The sequence below is a fragment of the Numida meleagris genome, chromosome 17 (genome assembly GCF_002078875.1).
Source record: "Numida meleagris isolate 19003 breed g44 Domestic line chromosome 17, NumMel1.0, whole genome shotgun sequence".
In the NCBI taxonomy this organism is placed as follows: domain Eukaryota; kingdom Metazoa; phylum Chordata; class Aves; order Galliformes; family Numididae; genus Numida; species Numida meleagris.
In genome coordinates, this window is record NC_034425.1 from 2,237,293 (window position 1) to 2,256,456 (window position 19,164).

At 50.0% G+C, this 19,164-nt stretch overlaps 1 protein-coding gene and 1 long non-coding RNA gene across 2 annotated transcripts in view; one reads left to right on the forward strand and one right to left on the reverse strand.

Moving 5' to 3' along the window:
* HS3ST3A1 (heparan sulfate-glucosamine 3-sulfotransferase 3A1) overlaps positions 1–11,251 on the forward strand; it is a 23,504-nt gene extending 12,253 nt beyond the window's left edge. Inside the window, exon 2 of the mRNA XM_021415067.1 lies at positions 10,596–11,251. Coding sequence (XP_021270742.1) covers positions 10,596–11,214 — 619 coding nt within the window. The 3' untranslated portion in view covers positions 11,215–11,251. The remainder of the gene's footprint in view (positions 1–10,595) is intronic.
* LOC110407401 overlaps positions 11,285–19,164 on the reverse strand; it is a 63,122-nt gene continuing 55,242 nt past the window's right edge. Inside the window, exon 8 of the long non-coding RNA XR_002443883.1 lies at positions 11,285–11,494. This is a non-coding gene — a long non-coding RNA (uncharacterized LOC110407401). The remainder of the gene's footprint in view (positions 11,495–19,164) is intronic.

Genomic DNA, 19,164 nt, shown 5'->3' on the forward strand with positions numbered 1-19,164 from the left:
GACTGCATCCCCATGCAGGATGCAGAGGGAGGCATGGGGTGAGCATCCAGCCCCACCTCTGCCTCTCCCCTGCTTGCTGCACAATGTGCTCATGAAATTTAGATCTGCAATCAAGTGAGAATTCCTGAAATATGTCAGATGACTCTTTTTGATACCGGGTGAGACAGTGATGCATTCCCTGGGAGGAGGTGGAATAGCTGAGCATAGAAAAGAGCTCTTAATGCACGACCTTTTGAGCTGCGGCTAAAATACCTCAATAGACAGTGGGGCTGGAGGAGGCCAAGTGAGATTGCTCCGCGTCTTCTTCAGCCCAGAACTTGCAAATGAGGCTACGAGGAATCTTTTTAAGCTTTCTGTTTTCTGGAGGCTTTTGCCCTCTTTGCACTTGACTGCTTTGCTCCAGGAATGAAAGTAGGCAGCCCTTTCCTCACCATTAAAGTTTCATTTAGCAAAAGGACAAAGAATTGGCACGGGAAGGATGAAGAATGACTGCGAGGGTAAACTTGTGTGACTCCATATATTTTAGATCATAGCCTGAGGTCAGTCCCTCTATTTTACAATACAGATAAAGGACTTTTTGGCCTTGCAGCAGGAGGAGATGTGTGGTGATATATAAAGTCACTTCTCAGCATAATTTAAGAAACAACCTCTGTTCTCAGAAGCACAGGTCTGCCTCTCCTAAAGCTCTCCACTGCTGTGCACACACACGCAAGTGTACTTCTCCAGCAGGAAAGAACGCGTCACCCTATTCTCCAAAAATTAAAAATCTCTATCAAATCGTATAGGACCCCAGCACAGCATCTCAGTGGATGCTTTTACCACTCATGGGATGCCCACCACAAGATACGCTGCTCCTGTTGCCTTGAAAGTTGGCACTTGGTCCTGCAGAGTGTCTGCAGCAAGGGAAAGCCCTTGTCCTGCTCCCAGGACAGCCAGTGCTCATGCCATGGCCCTGCAAGGGCTCTCGGCCTCTTCCCATTTGGAGAATTATCACTGCGTCTCAGGCTCAGCCACATCAGTTTGGGCACTCAGCGGGTGCTGATTTTTGATCTCAGACATGCAGGGATTTCTCCTTCTCCAGAGGGAAGGAGGATGGAGAACACCCCTTTTCTTCCCAAATCGCCTCCATTCAGTGGCTTTCCCCATCCTCCCAGTTTGCAGACCCAACTCCTCTCCTTCCACAGGATTCCCACCACCCAGGGATGCTCTGCAGACCCTCAGTCTCCGATCCCCCAGCATCACCATGCCAGCTCCACGGGCTGATTTTCACCTGCAGCCTGTAATGCGTGGTGATGTTTTCTGGGCCGCTTTGTTTTCTCATGAAGAATGCGTGCACTGCTGTGATCGTGCACGTCTAAAATGTGTTTGCGCCGAAGAGGAATGAGCCAGACATGGAAAACAAGCAAATCGCATTACACATTGGAGGCAATAATGCCGCTCCCGAGGGACAGAGATAATATAGCGAAAGACAAAAGAACAATAGACTTTGCCAGCCCGAGTGCTCGCTTGATTGTGGCTTTGCTGGAATTATCCCCAGCATCCACAGTGTCGCTGCTGGGGCTGGTCAGGGACTGGGCGTAGTGTGGGGCTGTGCAGTGCGTGCTTCGGGAGCCGGCGTCCCTACACTGCTCTGAGCACAGCTCTGTGTAGCAGCCCCATGGCACGGTAGGTGTGTGTTCCTTCCGAGCTGGCTGTCATTCTGGTTTGGAAAAACTCTTCGTCTCCACTTTTGGAGGCGATGGAATGGGATGCACGGGGTAAGGCAGGGGCTGTGGGGTGCATGTCATGGGGATGGCTCTCCTTGCCAGCTTGGTGAAGGAGCCTCCAAACCCAAGGCACCAACAGCTTTTGGAAGACCCCAGCTGAGCTGTACCACAAAGACCCCTTTGAAGAGACCACCGAAGCTTTGAGATGTACTTCAGGCTTTCCTCTCTTTCCCATTCCTTCTTCCTTTCTTCTTTCCTCCTTTCATCTTTCTCGTTGTTCCCTTCTTCCTCCCTTGTCTTCTTTTTTTCTTTTTCCTCTTTCTTTTCCTTTCTCTCTCTCCTTTTTCTGTCCGTCCATCTGTCCTTCCCTCTTTTTTAGATCTCAGCAAATTCCAGGAAGGCATCAGTTGTCTTTAACACCCGAAGGAAAAATTGAAGGGAAGGGTTCAATTACTCGTGTGAAAAATGAGTCTCCTAACCGAGGTCTATCCATTTGCTAGTTGTGCTTGTTTTAAAACTGAATTATAGAGACTGCACATTTTTCTGGAGACAAATGCATTAATTTTTCTCAAAACAGACAAGAGGGAAGCAGAGGGAAAATAAGATAATAAGAGTTTCCACAGTGATTTATATGCCTCTGTGAAAAATAATGGGGGAGGCTACAGCCGGCGGCCGGGGGGAAGGGGCGGCGGTGGCAGGGACGGCTGCGGGGAGAAGTGCCAGAGGTCCGAGCGAGATGTTGCCTTTGGATGATATAAGATCACTTTACATCTTTCTCCGGCTTGAAAAATCTCTCCTACTCTCCCTCTATATACACACACATGAAATATATGCCATACGATGCTCTTCAAACCAGCGCAGACGATGCTGTTTATACAGGAAAGGATTGTGTTTCTCGCCGACCTCTCCCCAGCCCTCCCTCTTCTGCCCAAGGATAAACTGGGACCTTCCGAAAACAAAGCGGTGGCTGCAGTTTGTAACAGATTTGCTCTCGCGTGTGTTTACCCAGGGCAGGAGAGCCCTTCCCCAGGGCGGCCGCCTGCGCTCTCAGGCAAAGAGCAGCGGGGTTGAGTTTATTTTTTTGCTATCTCTTCCCTTTGGTTTGATTTACACGCTAAAAGAGATATTTTTATGATAGCAATAGCAAATTGGGTTTCTTTATGGCTCGTGAGAGCTGTTTTACAAAATTGGACTATTTATGTAGTGCACTGATTGCAGCGTAGTTCCGATTTTAATGCCTAACTGTAGGGAATAAAGAAAAAAAACCAACATGGCAAATGGTGTTTCTTAAAAGCTCCAAGCTGTTTCCGAAGCGTGATGCAACGGGTGAGTTTTCCTTGAAAAGATGCGCTGGACATCAGCAGCTTCAGGAAACCTTAATGCTTGGCCAAGTGAAGGTTTTGGGGCGAATGGAGAACCCCGAGGGCTGGGAGCAGTTTTGGCAGTGGGTGTGATTCACGGGGACCCCCCCAGGAGGCCAACAGCTGCCCCGGCCGCGGTGCCCGCGCTGGTGGCTCTCTCCAATTACTTACAGCAATGACTCAAAGCCTTTATTCCCCGTTGGTTTCTGAGTAGAAAATCCCACGGTGTTCAGAGGGATCTGAGAACACGGAGGCTGAAAGCGATGCTTGAAAGCAAAACCCAAACGTCTTCCAGGGCAGATGGTTAATGGCGTGGTTCGGTTTATTTGCCCAATGCAAATCACATCCCGTCTGCCCATAGCTGCGGGGAAGCCAGTTCCTGTTTGTTTTGCTAAAGCGGGGCTGAGATTTCTCCGCACGCTCTGCGGCTCACAGGTGAGGTCCCCAGGGATGGGGATGGGGATGAGACATGAGGTTGTGGGATCCAACCCCCAGCTCCATGAGGACGCTGCTGTCCCCTGGGGGCCTCCATCAGCAGCTTGTCTCCTTCTCCCAGCCCAAAATCCAGCAGCGCTCTGTTGGTGGGTCTGTCCCCCCTCCCTGTGTTCAGACCAGGAGGGCATTTCAGGGGGTCCTCACCTTCCCCATTGGCCCTAATTGAAGGCTGGAGAGATTTTTCACAGATTCCCAGGTTTTTAAAAAGGAGGCATTTGCATATTAATAAGAAGCTGTTCAGACTGATTGGCTTAATGTGTTTGGGGTAAGTATAATTAAATGTCAAGGGAAATATATCATGGAGTAATGAAGCTGAAGCTAATTTATCAAAAAATGAGGCCTAGAGAGGGAGACATTCCCAATAATAAACAGTTCCTTAACCTTCCTCTTTAGGTGATGTGCTTGAAGCATATGCTCTTGGCAATCCATATGGGGAGAAGTGACCTGCATATCACTTTGTCCTGGAGGTCTTTCTCATTTGTGCCCCAGTGCAGCCCCCTGCCATGGCTGAGCCCACCCGTGGGATTCCTGGGGCAGAGATGGGGGAAGGTCCCCGTGGGGCCAGTAGCTGCACTGGGGCGGGTGCTGGGGAGGATTTACATGCACAACACTTCAGGGCAGAAGAGCAGTCATGAGGTTTTGTTGTATCCGACTTAGTTTTGCTACTGGGTCGCTTATGCCTTTTTTTTTTTTCTTCTTCTCAACTCTCTTTTTACTCCAGAAGCTTTTCAGAACACATGCTGACTCCTGCTCTGTTTATGTACTAGGCTCCTAAATATCAACTCCTGGAGGCACAGCTTTGCTATGAACAAAAAATGCAACCCTCATTCAGGACTGCAAGGCAGGCCCCAAAACACGGCTCATTAGCATCAGAGTGGACAGTGAGGCTCAGGCTCATCCCGTGCTCATCCCTGCAGAGGCTGTGACCCTCCTGCATCCCACAGTGTGATGGGAGGAGGCGGTGAGCTCCCTTCCCGTGGCACAACAGGCACACACTTTGCAGCAAACTTAGTCCATTCCATTCTGTTCTGTTCTGTTCCATTCAGTGGTTGGACTAGATGATCTTAGTGGTCTTTTCCAACCTTAATGATTCTGTGATTCTTTGATTCATTCCTATCCTATCCTATTATAATTCTATGAACATGTGGATTCATGGGACTCACTGTCAGCCAGGCAGTGCCACTGCGCCCATGGTCTCAGTGGGAAAAATCCCCCCCCTTTGGCAAAATCTGGGGGAATCAATAGGTTGCAGAGTAGGAGAGGCATCTGTAGAAGGCCACTGCTAGAGCTGGTGGGGTGGACCTGGGCATGATGAGGAATGACAGGGTCTGTGCAGCCTGATGCAGGGCATTCCTCAAAAGTGTTTGCTCCCTGGCCCTCCCTGTGCCCCGAGGTTGAGGAACAGCAGGCCTGTGGTCATGACCAAGAGGAGAGGCTCTGCCCCTGCAGAGGGGGCTGGGGAAGCCAAGGGAAGATGCAGTAAAGCCAAGGGAAGATGTGGTGAAGTCAGCCCCAGCAGCTGAAGCTCCTGGTGGCACAGCTTTGATGGTTTTCCCAGCCCCTCTGAAGAGAAAAGGGCTTTCCCTGGTGCTGAGCTCAGGGCTGGGCCATTGCCCATGGAGGCTGTGCCCAGATCCCTGCTGTGGGGCAGCAAGACGCGTTCTGGAGCGATTTTCTGAAACACTGAAGTAGCTGAACCCTTGCAGAGCTGCCTGCGGTGCTTGGCACGCAGCAAGGGAACAAATTAAAGAAATTGCTTTTTATAAAATAAATGAAAATCATATAGATATAGATATATATAAATTATGTATACATCTATAAATTATGTATTTAATATATTTAAAAAAAAAAAACACCACCCCACTGTAGTGCTTTGGGCACAGGCAGCAGTGCTGCTACGGCAGCGCTTTTAGGTCAGAGCATCCAAGCATCCCTAGATATCCTCTGGCTGTCCCAGAGCAGCTGGATGGGGCTGGGGCAGACACCCAGGGCTCCCCATGTCCCCACAGGCTGCATTTTAGGGACGCTGTGCCAGACTGTCCTTGTTCTCCTAAACTTGTGTTTTGCTGCAGCTTCCTATGGCAGGAGCTGCAATTCTCTGTTGGGTGAAGCAATGAAGGCACCTTGCAGCCTCTGCCACATTGCTGCTTTCCCAATCTGGGCAGTTTTAAAGTATTTGGTCCTGCAGGCATTAGTGCTGGGCAGTATGAGAAGGACTTGGCTGGGAGCCCCAGCGGGCAGCAGTTCTGCTCCCATGCATTGGAGTGGGACATGAGTGAGCAGCACTGATTTTAGCCAAATTTGACCATCCCTTGGGGGCTGCTGTGTCCATCCCACAGCCCGGAGGAGGTCGGATTCCTCCTCTGCAAGGGATGGGAGAGGAAGGAGCGAGGGGTCGGCGGCCGCGCTGATAAGACGCTGCCTGACAGATGCAGCGTGGAAACAGATGCTCCCAGCTGCAGCTGTAATGAGATCCATAAATACCGAGGGTTGCTCAAATAAACGCCGGCATCCGCCGCACCATGAGCTCTGGCGCTGTCGTTGTCAGCAGGCACAGGGCGGGTGGATTTGGGGCAGGAGGAGCGCGAGGCAATGTTGCTGCAGCTCCATGTGCAGGCTGCGGGGTGAGGGTGCCCATGCTGTGCCCAGCTCCAGATTTCAGGGTTGTTTCCCAAGTACCTTAAAGTGCAGAGGTTGTAGGTACGTTGGCACGCTGAATGCTTCCTGCCCTTTCAGCTCAGCACTGGTTTTACACTTTAATGTCCTCTCAGGAACACTGGGGAGAACAAAAATCTCTGTGCCCTGGGAGATCTCCTTTGAGATTGATGTGAGCGGTTCAATGCCCAGAGTCCTGTTTTCCCCATAAGTGCCTCTGAGCATTTTTCACTCATTCACCTTCCTCGCTCCCATGGGTTTCTTTGGGATTTTTTGGTAGTCCGACCGGATTCCTGCAAGGCATCTCACCCTGTATTGATCCCATGTGATATCTAAAGGAATAGGAGGCTCAGGGTGCTCAGCTGTGTCTTCGCTGCTTTCAGAGCCCTTAGAGCTGCTGGCCTCTGGCCCAACGTGAGGACAGCTCCCTCTCGTTAGATATTGGTTTTAATTTATTTATCTGTGCACACTCCAGGTTACATTATCACTCTTCCCAGAGCATCTTTCTTTTTAATCTCCTGTACGTGCTGTAATGGCCCTCCTGGGAGCAAGGGCCTAAGAGCAGGGAAAGAGAATTGCATGTGATTTGATCGCAGTGCTTGTTTTCTTTTAGCATTTTCTGCTGCAGAAATGCTTGAGATGCTTTGGAAGAGGAAGGGAAATGGGGTGTGAAGAAGGAGGAGGCTCATGGCTGGGGGCTGTGGAAGGCAGGGAGAGATGCACTGTGCTGCGGGGCATGGGGCTGCGTTGCATGTGCTGTGCCTCAGTTTCCCCACCCTCCTCAGCCAGTGTCTTCATGCCAAAGAAGGCTCCATGCTTCCTGCATCCGTGGCCATCACCACAGCACCTGGTTCCCATTTCTGTTTCATTCCCATCACCTGCCCAGGGCAGCAGTCATATCCCTGTAGCTCCCAGGCATCATGCTGCAACCAGCACCTCCTTCCCTGTGCTGCTGCAAAGGGCTGGGGAAAGCCCTTGGGTGTCCCAGCTCCATGCTCCCTGCAGTGCCCCCACTGCCGCTTAGCACTTGTCTGTTGCAGCTGTGACACCACTACGGGCTGCAAACCCTGTACGAACACACCCCCCTGGGTGCTCTGCTTGTAGGGATGGAGCCTGATACATTGCTGTGGTTTCAGGACATGAAGCACTGCTTTGTTCCCCAGAACCTTGCTCTCGCAGGGACATGCCATCGAGTCCTGTCTCTAAGGACTCTGATCCCATGGCTGGGGTCGGGCCAACGCCCCGCTCAGATTTGTAAAGGGATCATTGTGCAGTCAATACAGAGACATAAAAGCCATAACAAACATGACATCAAAGATCATTCCTGCACCAGGAGTGCCTGAGGCTGGAGGCCGGTTGTGGGGACATCCCAGGGTGACCTCAGCATGAAGGTGCCCAGGAGAAGGGCTCACCCAGTGGGGTGCATCAGCCAGTAAGCCCAGCACAGCACCCAGTGCACGGCTGAGACCGTGGTGCAGCCCCGCTAAGGGCCAACTGCGAGTCCGCACGCAAATCCCAAACGCACCCTTTGAGGAGAGTCTTCCTCTCCTATTAAGTAATTAAATAAAGCCCCGAGCTCTACTAAAATTAAAATAACAGAATCCATTTATTCTGGCAGGGCCCACTGGTGGCTGCTCTTGCCAAAAACATTTTTGTGGTTCTTGTCTTTTCAAGTGGCTCTTTCGCAATAAAACCCAGATGCCATTAGTCCAGGGAGGCCTCCAAGCAACTGTTTACGTCCATGAAAGATGCCCTTTGTAATTAATTAATCTCCTGAAAGCTGTGGCAGCACATTCCCGGTGGGTCCCGGCATGTCCCTGCCCGCCGGGCTGGCAGCTGAGGTGCAGGCTCATTCCTGAGCGCTGAAGAAAGCCTTTGTGCTGCAGCTCAGCCACCAAAGGGGTTAATGTGCTCCTCGGGAAGAGGCAGCGGAGATTTCAACACTTACCAAAACCCAGAGGTTGGCATGCCTGCTGCCACTGCACAGGCCGCAGCTCTTGCTCAATGGCCAAGCACAGTTGCAAGAGGAAGGGGGCTCATGAGCATTGAAGCACAGGAATGGGTGCAGCAGGCCCAGTCAAATTGCTGCTTGGCGCATCCAGGTGGTGGTCGGTGTTGGGTGCATGAGAACAGGCAATGTGCAGAGGTTTTTGTCATCTACATCCAATTGAGTATGATTAGGACTGGGGACTACCCAAGGCTGAAGTCACTCTGGGTTTCTTGCATTCCAGTGCCATCTATTGATTTAATCCACCAGAAATTTGACCAGGCTGTTTCCGACCCATTTATACTTTTGGCTTTGCAACATCAAGTGATGGCAAATCCCAACACAGAACTATGGCTCTGCTTGGCAGAGGTCTCCCTTGTGGTGGTTTTGAGCCCACCTCCATCCTTAGAGTCCAAAATGATGCTTTATGTCATCATAGAATCATTAAGGATCGAAAGAGCACTAAGATCGTCTAGTCCAACCATCAGTCCAACCATCCATTCATCACCACCATACCACTAAACCACATCACCCAATGCAGCATCTACCCTTTTCTTGAACACCTCCAGGGACAATGGCTCCACCAGGAGCCACTGGAATGACTCCTGTCAAGGAGTTGTAGAGAGTGATAAGATCTCCCCTGAGCCTCCTCTTCTCCAGACTGAACCATCCCAGGTCCCTCAGCCCCTCCCCATAAGACTTGTGCTCCAGAACTTTCACAGCTTCCTTGCCCTTTGTTGTCCTTTAGCAAGTGACAGCTCTCTCATACCCCTCAGCTTTTTTCTGAATGTCCCTAATTCGGGGAGTTTCCCCCAAATAGAAATGCTCAGCAGACATCAGCAAAGATGTGGCTTCTGTAGGAACATGCCTCTGCTCAGCCTCTATGCAACTTGGTTTCCAACAGCAAGAATTGCACTAGGAATGGTCAGTCCTCACTGCCTCATTTGTAACATAACGACTCAGCCTGGGGTTTGGTTGTTATTGGTGTTGTTAGCTGTTGTTGGCTTTTCATTGTTGCTGTCTTGATAGATGGGTTTAATTTGGCCAGAGTATTGCCCAGCTTTGCACGCCAGATGTTGCCGCGGTGGGGAGCAGTCCATCACAGTGCGGCATCGCAGCCGGGTCAGTGCCTGGGGTCAGGGTGTGCGGGACGCAAGTCCCGGGGCTGCAGTTGCCATGAGAACTGTGGTGGCACGGTGGTGAAGCCCCATCCATCTCCTGTTGCCCTTGGGCTGCTGGGGTAGGAAAAATCTGCTGCCTTGGATGGGGTCATGCAACCAAATGGTGAACGTCTGGCATTTTGCAGCCCCCATTTGGGGGTGATAAGTGGGTGGTGTGAATCTGATGGATCTGATGTGGTGTCTCCATGAAAGGAGAGCTAATGGAGCTCCTGGGAGGAGTAGATGAACATTTGCTCAAGTGTCTTGCACCCTTCTAGCTTGCCTTGTTTAACTCAGAGGTCATCCACTGACCAAATCCTGCATTCTTTTAGCATATCCCACCCAATGCCCGGCCCAGGAGAGCAGGAGTGACCCAGAACTGAGCCCTCACCTGGGCCAGGAGAGCTTCCCAGCAGCCTGTGTGCAGGATTTCTTTGGGTGGAAGAAGGAAATTGCTGAGGTCAAGGGGCTGACATTGCACATTTTTATGTGACATCAGCTTGCTGCCACCTTGAAAATACCAAAAGATGGAGTCTTACATCCTGGCCCTTGAAAAATCCCTTGTGCCCTGCAGAAAGGGAGTCTTGTTACTCAAGAAATTCACTGTTATTCTGGGGAATTTAAGCCAATGTGCAGGAAACCCCAGTGTGGGCAGGAAGGAATTTAAAGGGGTAGGATGTCAGGATTGTAGAGGTTTGCTCTGGTTCTTCCAGTGTCATGCCATAGAATCATAGAACCACAGCATGCCAGGGTTGGAAGGGACCTTAAACCCCCACAGCCCTAACTCTGCTGTGGGCTGGCCGCCCCTCACCAGCTCAGGCTGCCCAGGGCCCCGTCCATAGCCTTGGGCACCTCCAGGAATGGGGCACCCACACTTCTGTGGACAGCAGAGCCAGGGCCTCACTGCCTCTGGGTAAAGGATTTCCTCCTCACATCTGATCTAAATTTCCCCTCCTTTATTTTAGAACCATTCCCCCTTGTCCTGTCACTACCTGCTCATGGTAGGAAAAGAGGCAGGATCCATCTCAAGGAGTCCTTGTGAGGCAGAGTAGGATTACAGCAAGTTTCTGGTATGTGCTAAGATGCTTTGCTGAGTTGGAGCACTATGGGCTGACTGTCCATGCTAGGAGGAAAGCAAGTTGGGTTGAAGTCGTGAGGCGTGAGGACATTATGGCCGTGATACTTGGACACTTCTAAAATACTTGGCACTAATGTGTCCCTCTCCCCTCAGGGACCTCATGCCCAGGACCCTGGAGGGGCAGATCACCATGGAGAAGACCCCCAGCTACTTCGTCACCAAGGAGGCCCCAGCCCGCATCTCCTCCATGGCCAAGGGCACGAAGCTGATCGTGGTGGTGCGGGACCCCGTGACCAGAGCCATCTCGGACTACACACAGACGCTCTCCAAGAAGCCCGACATCCCCACCTTTGAGAGCCTGACCTTCAAAAACAGGACTACGGGCCTGATCGACACCTCGTGGAGCGCCATCCAGATCGGCATCTACGCCAAGCACCTGGAGAACTGGCTGCTCTACTTCCCCATCGGGCAGATCCTCTTCGTCAGCGGGGAGAGGCTGATCAGCGACCCCGCGGGGGAGCTGGGCAGGGTCCAGGACTTTCTGGGCCTCAAGAGGATCATCACCGACAAACACTTCTACTTCAACAAAACCAAGGGCTTCCCCTGCCTGAAGAAGGCGGAGGGCAGCAGCAAACCCCACTGCCTGGGGAAAACGAAAGGCAGGACCCACCCCGACATCGACCAGGAGGTGGTGCAGAGGCTGCGGGACTTCTACCGGCCCTTCAACATGAAGTTCTACCAGATGACGGGGCAGGACTTCGGCTGGGACTGAGGCTGACAAAAATAATTTAAGAAAAGGAAAATATAATATATATTTTTTTTACACATCAGTAGGGGGTGGGGGGGGAAATACAGAAAAAAAAAATAATAATAGTTGTGCTGAAACGTGATTCATTCTTTTTTTTTCTTTTTTTCCTTTTGACCCTGCTTTGTTGTCTTTCTTCTCTCAGAGATGCGTCACCAAAAGAGGCTGTGAAATGCAGCCTGGTGCCACGGACATCCCCTGCAGCTTGGGTGCTTCCTCCACCAGGCCCGAGGTTTTGCACTGGGATCTATAAAAAATAACATTGAGGTGCAAAGTTGTGAGATGTCTTCAGGTCACCTTTGGAAGTGATAGGTGCAAGGGAAAGCTCACGGCCTGGCAGGTCAGCCAGACTGTGGCTTGCAGATGCCATTTTAGACCTTTTTTGTCCCTTTTTTACAATGAAACAAAGGAGGTGCAACATCTAATTTGGTTTTCAAAACTTTACTCTAGGAGATATTTTTTTATTGCACGAAATCTTTGAGAATTTTTCATTTATCCATTTTTTGACATTTGCCCCTTCACTGAACCAAGCTCTTTTCATCGACCAAATTTATTTTTCATCCTACAGAAGCCAAAAGCAATGTTCCTTTGGTTTGTTTTTGACCAAAAAAAAAAAAAAAAGACCAAAAGAAAACAAATTATTCTTTTGACTTTAGGATGGAAATTGCCAAGCAGCCGAAAGTTCCCATCCAAGGGAACTCCCTGCTCCCAGGAGCGTGCACCCCTCTTGCTGGGCGCTTCTCCCACTGGGGCCCATCTGAAGGGATTTGGGTGATGGGTAGGGAAGGGTTCGTGGTACATGTGGACCCTTCGGGTGATGCTCACAAAACACCTGGAAGGTGGTGGGACCCCGCCATCCCACTGCTCACACACAGGAACCAAGTTTACAGTGTCTGGCGGATGATCTTTAAGCCATAATGAAGAATGTTTTGGGTGGCGAAAGGGTGGGGAAAGGGGAAAAATGAAGAAAAATTGCATCCAGAATGAGGAGAGAATGAGGAGAAGTTGATGGAAGGTTTCTTATCCTTTCCTGAAGAAGAACTGAGGGGGAAGTGGAACGAGAGCATTGGTTGTGCAGGGCTTTAAAATTATCAGGCAAAACGAATCTCCTGTTTGCAATAACCCGAAGCTTTAAATTCTTTGCTTTGATCATTATCACCTTTTTTGGACTGTAGAAATGGCTCAGAGACAGAAATCTATTAGTGCAGCAGGATCCTGCATTACCGTGGGCTCCTTTATCTGCTGCTTCTTTATCTCCAGCATTTTCTAGGTGATAGGAGCACCTAATTATGCCGTGGTGCTGTGTACCAACATGATGCTCCCTCTCCTAAGCCCAACTTTAAGAAAGGTGTGATGGAGTCCAATAAACTTAACTGGGCATTACCTGGAAAACGCAGCTGGGAAGGAGCGTGGGGCCTCTGCTCACTGCCTGTCTGCACATCTTCATGCCCCATCCCAGGAGGCATTCAAGGTCAGGTTGGACGGGGCCCTGGGCAGCCTGATCTAGCAGCTGGCAACCAGCCTGCAGCAGGGGGTTGGAACTAGATAATGGTTAAGGTCCCCTCCAACCTAAGCCATTCTATGATTCTGTGTTGGCCGTGATCCTAATGAAATCACAGCAGAGTTTTCAAGGAGTCCAATTTTGCAGGAATTTTGCAGGATAACCAGGGAAAAGATGCAGAGCATGTACCAGAAATTGCCATTCAATGGCAGTCATTTCCCGCTTGGTTGTCCTGCTTGCTGTGTCAGGAGAACAGCTCAGGATCTGGACAGCTTCACAGCACCGAGTCCCACTGCAGGTGCTGAGCCTCATCCCCTCCTGGCTGCCTGTAGTCCCCATCCGTGCATCCCTAAAGACACAAACCCACCTGGTTCTGCATGCAAGGCTAAGTTCCCAAGGCAATTAAGACCATTTCATTTGCACTGTGGGGTCCCAGGACCTTCTCCCACTGCTGTACCTCCAAAGCCAACCTCAGGTCCCCGTGCCCTGGCTGGCAGGGCTGTGGCATGGGGTTGGTGGCAGCAGTTGTGTCCTGGCCCCATGGCTCAATGCCACCTTCTCTGGCCCCACTGCTGCTTTTCCCCTTCCACTATCCCTACCCCAAGCACCAAGGAGGTTTTCCAAGCTGCAAAGAAGAGTTACGCAGGTAGCTCCTTTGAGACTTAAGGGTGGGCTAAGCTGTGCGTGCTTTTGACAAGTATAAATATCACTTGAGCATGATTTGAAAAAAAATCAATATCATTATATTGCTACTGTCTCTCATATGGTCACATTTAGACTGGTATAAAGCTGCTTTATAGTGCTACAGATTGTTCCTCCCATATTGAACTAGCTCTAGCGCTATGAAGCACCTTCCTACAAACGAGTTTCTACAACTGCCAGCAAATCACTGCTGTTAAATCCATACAGCTCCAGTGCATCCCCAAGCCCAACTCTCATACATGCCTTCAAAACACTCCCAGCATCCCAAATTCAACTCTCATCAGTGCTCGAATGCTCTACTTCCATTAATTTCTGAGGATCTGACTCCCTCGATGCACACCTAGTAAAACTATTTTGGGATCGGGGGCTGTAATTGATTTTTTTTTTATCTGGGCCATAAGTATTTTTGAAAATCCCTCCACATATGAACAATGGCTTTTAAAAAGAGGTCATGCAATCAGATCGCTTTGAACTCTGATGACGTTTAAGCCTCTAAACTCTTTAGGCTTATTTTCAAATCCAGCCATGAAGTTTAGATTATTTTAACCTAAGAAGAACTGGAAGTTAAAGTGTCGAAACCTGCAGCCCTCCTGGGCCCACGGTATTGAGCATCTGTATTAGGAGGAGTAAGCAAAAGTGGCTATAAATAAAAATGAAAGTGACCTATAGAGTATGATTATTAAAAAAAAAAAAAAAAGCAGAGTAATCAATACATTAACGATGAGAAACTAATTTGGGTGCATTAAGATCTTTCTGATCTCAATAATCCAACGCGTCCTTAGGGCTTGGGCTCGTACGCCACGCGGCGTTTAGAGTCTCAGAACATTTGTTTGAAAAGAAAACTTGACAAAGCACCCTGAAAACTTCAGACCAGTTGGGATTTCCTCTGAGAGCCCAGTTTGGCACCAGGAAACCCAGTCTCTGCCGCTGGGACGTGGGGGAGGGTGAGGAGGGGCTATGGCCGTGCCGCAATGAGCAGCGCTGATTTCATGCGGTGAATGTCCTTGGTTCCTACAAAACGCTGCCAGCCAAGAATCTACCCATTTAGAAAGAATGCAGAGGCCAACATGCCCTGAAGATCAGTGAAGGGGACTCCTGTATGTGGAATTTGGAGCAGGCTTTGGGCTGCGGCACCGTGAAGTCCAATTTCAAGAGCATGTGGTGATGCCCACCCTGCACAGAGTGATTTTGACTAACCCTGACCCGTAGCCTCCTCGGTTCTCTTGCACACACGCTAGCATATGCAATGTTACATCTCCAGATTTGGGGAAAAAATGCCCGTTTTCTTAACCATTAAAAAAAATTCTTGTTCGTATATAATGGTTTCTGGATTTTCTCTCCTCCCTCCCCTCTGCTCTGTGATGCTGTCATCTCTCTCCCTTTGGTGCTATTCCAGTATGAAGCAGACTGATTTTAATTTAATTTAAGAATGAAAAAGCACACATTTAATAAAGTTTACGGGTACTGAGAGGCTGTGCTCTCTTTTTGCTGGCGGCAGCAGCCTGGAAAGAGCGGGGAGCTCTGCAAAAGGCAAAAGCAGAATCACCCACTTGTGTCAGAGACAGTCTACAAAACCACTTGAGCTGGCACTGCCTGGTTGGAACTCCCCGCTTTGGCTCTTGGTCTTGCTGGCATCATTTCCACAGCCTCCTATCTTCCACTTTGCGAAGCTTGACGTCTTACTACAGCCTTTAGACAGCAGAACACCTTGGAAAGCCGTGTCTTTGCAGTTCGCCCTACCGTTCCCCCTTCACCCAGGGGTCCCTTCACCACCATCTGTGGAATTCCTTCTTTCCCCCGATCCGGCGCTGCGCGAAACCCGAGGTGGGAGCAACGCACCAAGAAACACAGACAGCCCCCGTAGATCAGGTTCTCTGTGTGGTCAAGTAAAGTGATATTCTATTTACTTTTTCAGATGTATAAACAGAATAAGTCCCAGGGAAAATATGCTCCCAAACTTCATAATATTTTATTAAACCACCGAAGTTTAATATAATCTTTTGGCTTCCACAGAAAAAATGTTCCATTTCTTCGCTGAGCACCTTTGATTTTATTTTCTTTTAATTACTGCTATCCGGAGTTAACAATGTGGGTTTTGCGCTCCACCCAGCGAGGACTATCCAGATTAGAAGTGAGGAATTTTGCTGAAATACAGAAATATCTGTGCGTGGTGAGGAGTCAGCGACGCCCGGGTGGAAAACTCTGGGAAAGCCAACGTGTAGAATGAATTCCCCTCAGCCAGGCAATAACAAGACTGCATTCCTCAATCCACAGCATTTATTACCAAGACATTGGCCAGCAATGTTCCTGGGAAAAGAAAAATCAGACCTCCTTCATCTTAATGCTTGTCCACAGCCTGCACAGAGGCGGCAGCTCCGCGCTCCATGGGGAAAGCTCTCAATAAATCAGAGCTGACGCAGTGCCAGAGCTCAGGGTCTCACGGTGGGAATGCCTTGGGATGTAGCATCCATCCAGGTGCAATGCTGCTGCAAAGCCAACATCGCGCTGAGTCCCAAAATCTTCAACAACGCTGATGAGCAGTGCCCTACGGACACAGCAGAGGGTGTGGAAGCCAAGCTGGGCTCTCAGAAAACACTCAGCATTCTTAAATAGTAATTACGGTAATAATCATCTCATGGTTCCTAAGGCAACTGCGTAATTTCTGGAGGTCAAAGCCATTGGTCTGAGCATAACCCGAAGCAGCTCTGCTCTCAGCCACCTTGCCAAACTTCCTTACTATTCAAAGTCTGCCACCAGCATGGCCCTGGCAGTGGAGGCCTTTCATCACTGACATCCTATCACCCGCGTCCGTGCTCTGCTCCATCAGTGCTGGGCAATGGTGATGCCCTGAGCAGGATTACACCCATCTGGCCACAGTTCCCCCAGCTCCATTCTTTTGTTCTTTCATCAACAGCTGTGATTTAGGGCATGTGAGCAACATCTAAAGGAAACGACTGAAAGGTATCAGCTGGGGAGCACTTACCTTCCGTGTACGGGGCTTATGGAACAGAATCAATACATTTTCTATATGGCTTGCTGCAGAAACCCCCTGCTGTTGGGCACAGAAGAGATGGCAACAGAGCAAAGCAATTCTCCTGAGAAAGACAATTTGAAGAGCACAGAGCAGGGCTGAATGCATCACATTGACCCGGTGGACGCAGCCACTGAGCTAATGCCTGGCTCTCAGGGGTCCTGGGACCCTGGCTCCAAGCTGTGCACCAGCCTTTGTGCTTTCACCGTGCTGCATTTCACCTCCTTTTGTTCAGTGCACAGAGGGGAGACTGTGAAAGCAGTCACAGGCTTATGATGCTCTTGGAGCCTGCAATGAATGCTGCAGGGTGCTGACGGCTGATGGCACCCAGGACAGGCAGTGTCCGCCTTCCAACGCTGCCCAAGACCTGTGACCCCCAGTTTCAGATAAACCAGCTGCCACCCCAATGGGGACAGGCTCCCCACCTTGAGAACTCAAAACCAGCACTGGCCCGAGGCCCACCTCCTCCACTTTACACACTGAGAAGAGTCAAGGTTAACTAAAGGAATTATCCATAAGGCCACACGAGCGCTGCTGGAGGGGCTGCTTGTTCACAGAATCATAGAATCACAAAATCATTAAGAAAAGACCTCTCAGATCCTCAAGCTCAACCCCAGCCCACTCCCACCATGCCCATTGACCACGTCCCTCAGTGCCACATCTCCATGGTTCTTGAACACCTCCAGGGATGGTGACTCCCTCACCTCCCTGGGCAGCCTGTACCAGTGCATCACCACTCCTTCCATGTTTCCTGCCATCCAACCTGAACCTCCCCTGGCACAACTTAAGGCCACTGGAAAAGGTTCCTAGAGGGCTCACCCTGCCCCATTCTGAACCAGTCAGCTGAAGGGAAAACTGCCACATGCTCCTGCTCTCGGAGGAGCTGAGCTGTCCCTTAGATACCAGCTGCCAGCACAAACATGCATGGGAAACAGGTTTTGAGTTCCTGAAAAAATGTCTAAAGAATTCCAAACAATTCTTAACGCATATGGGGATAAATAGCGAGAATCTCAATATTGTTTATAGTTTTAAAAAAAAAAAACAACAGTCGTCGGAGTTCATTCGAGCCAGGCATTTTGGATAGATAGCTTTTAAACATTTGGTTTCAATTCTCTCAAACCTTCAGCAAAGAAGCCCCATTCATGCGATACTCAGCCCACAGCTCCAAATGAGGAGTATTACGGGCTGGAACGCGGGACGCTTCTATTTCCAAACAGAATCTTGGCCAATCTTGGAACATCCTTTCAGAAAATAAAACAAAACCAAAACACTCGGTTGAGCAATTTGTCCAGGCTGCTCTTCTCCTGCTTCAAGTTTCATTACGCTGAATTAGTCACTTATTTTTCTTAACAACAACAACAAAGGAATACTCTTGTCGAAAACATCCTGAGCAGTAACGTCTGCAGGCTGAGTGCCTCCTCCGTAGAGTGGGAAACCAAAGTCATCACTTTCTCCTTTGCAGTGGAGTTCACTGGGAAAAGTCCAGAGCACCTCTCACTGAGATGTCAGCGTTTGCATTTCTTCTGTCAATGTTCAAATAGTGTTTTCCTGTAGGCTTTCCTTGTCCCTTTTTTTGTCTTCTTCCTAGGGGGTGGAGATCCCACCTGCACCACTGGCACTGCCCTCCTGCTCTGTTTATAATCAATTCCTGAAATAATTCCTTTTTACTTCTGACATTGTCTCATCCGGACAGCTCTTAGGACCACAGATTGCTGGTTCTGCCGTCAGGGAATTCTCTGTTTGTGCTGTTTGTTTGTGCTGCTCTGGGTTGGTGGTTAGTGGTCGGGTCCCATAGCAGCACACCATTCCCAGGGTGGCTAACAAAAGTCTCAGGAAATGAAAAAGGGACAAACTGGTCTCCAGCATCCTTCATGGCATGCACTTGGGATGACTGGTGGCCCCTCCTAAACCCATCAGATCTGGAGCAGACTGCAGAGACTGCAACCAGAGCTGAATCCAACCCCTGTGTGAGCCCATAGCATCAAACCCTCACCCTCTGAATACACACAGAAGAAGGATTCTGCACTTTTCTTCCTGAATACCCCAAAAGACAACAAAATTGGGCACTCTCTGTGCCACAACCACCTCAGCAAGCACGTTGCTCCAGAACAGAGCTCCGCTCCAGGTTTCCTAGATAGATTGGGGCAGCACTTTTGCAGATGTAGGGGTGTTCGTGTGGGCGAGGAGCACTTTGGCAAGCCCTGCATGCACCTCTGAGAGCTGCTGCTCCAAAACAAAAGGGAAAAACAGGGGGAGAAAAGACTCCCAGATGTTGCACTTGACTTCACATCAGGCTCGCTGCTACCTGTGTGGCCCTGGCAGTGCAGTGGGGCTCTTGGATGCAAGCTCTCGTGCTGCTGCTGGATCCATCCCGAGATAGGAGCTGGCTGGTGGTCAGGGAGCAAAAGCCAAGCTGCAGCCTTCCCCTCCCAGCCCGCGGGCTGCACTCCAATATCTGCTGAGAGAAGGAAGGAAGGGTTTTTATTAGAGAAATGGAATAAAGGGATGAAAGGGGAGGTTTGAGGAGCTGCAGGTGGGAAGCCACCAAGTGACTGCGGTGCAGCAGCTGCTCCTGGTGGGTTGGCTGCTGGAGATGAGCCACCAGCCCTTTGCACCCTTCTTTCTGCTCCATCTCCTTTCTCTCCAGCACCACCCATCCCCAGCTAGAAGCACACCCCCAATC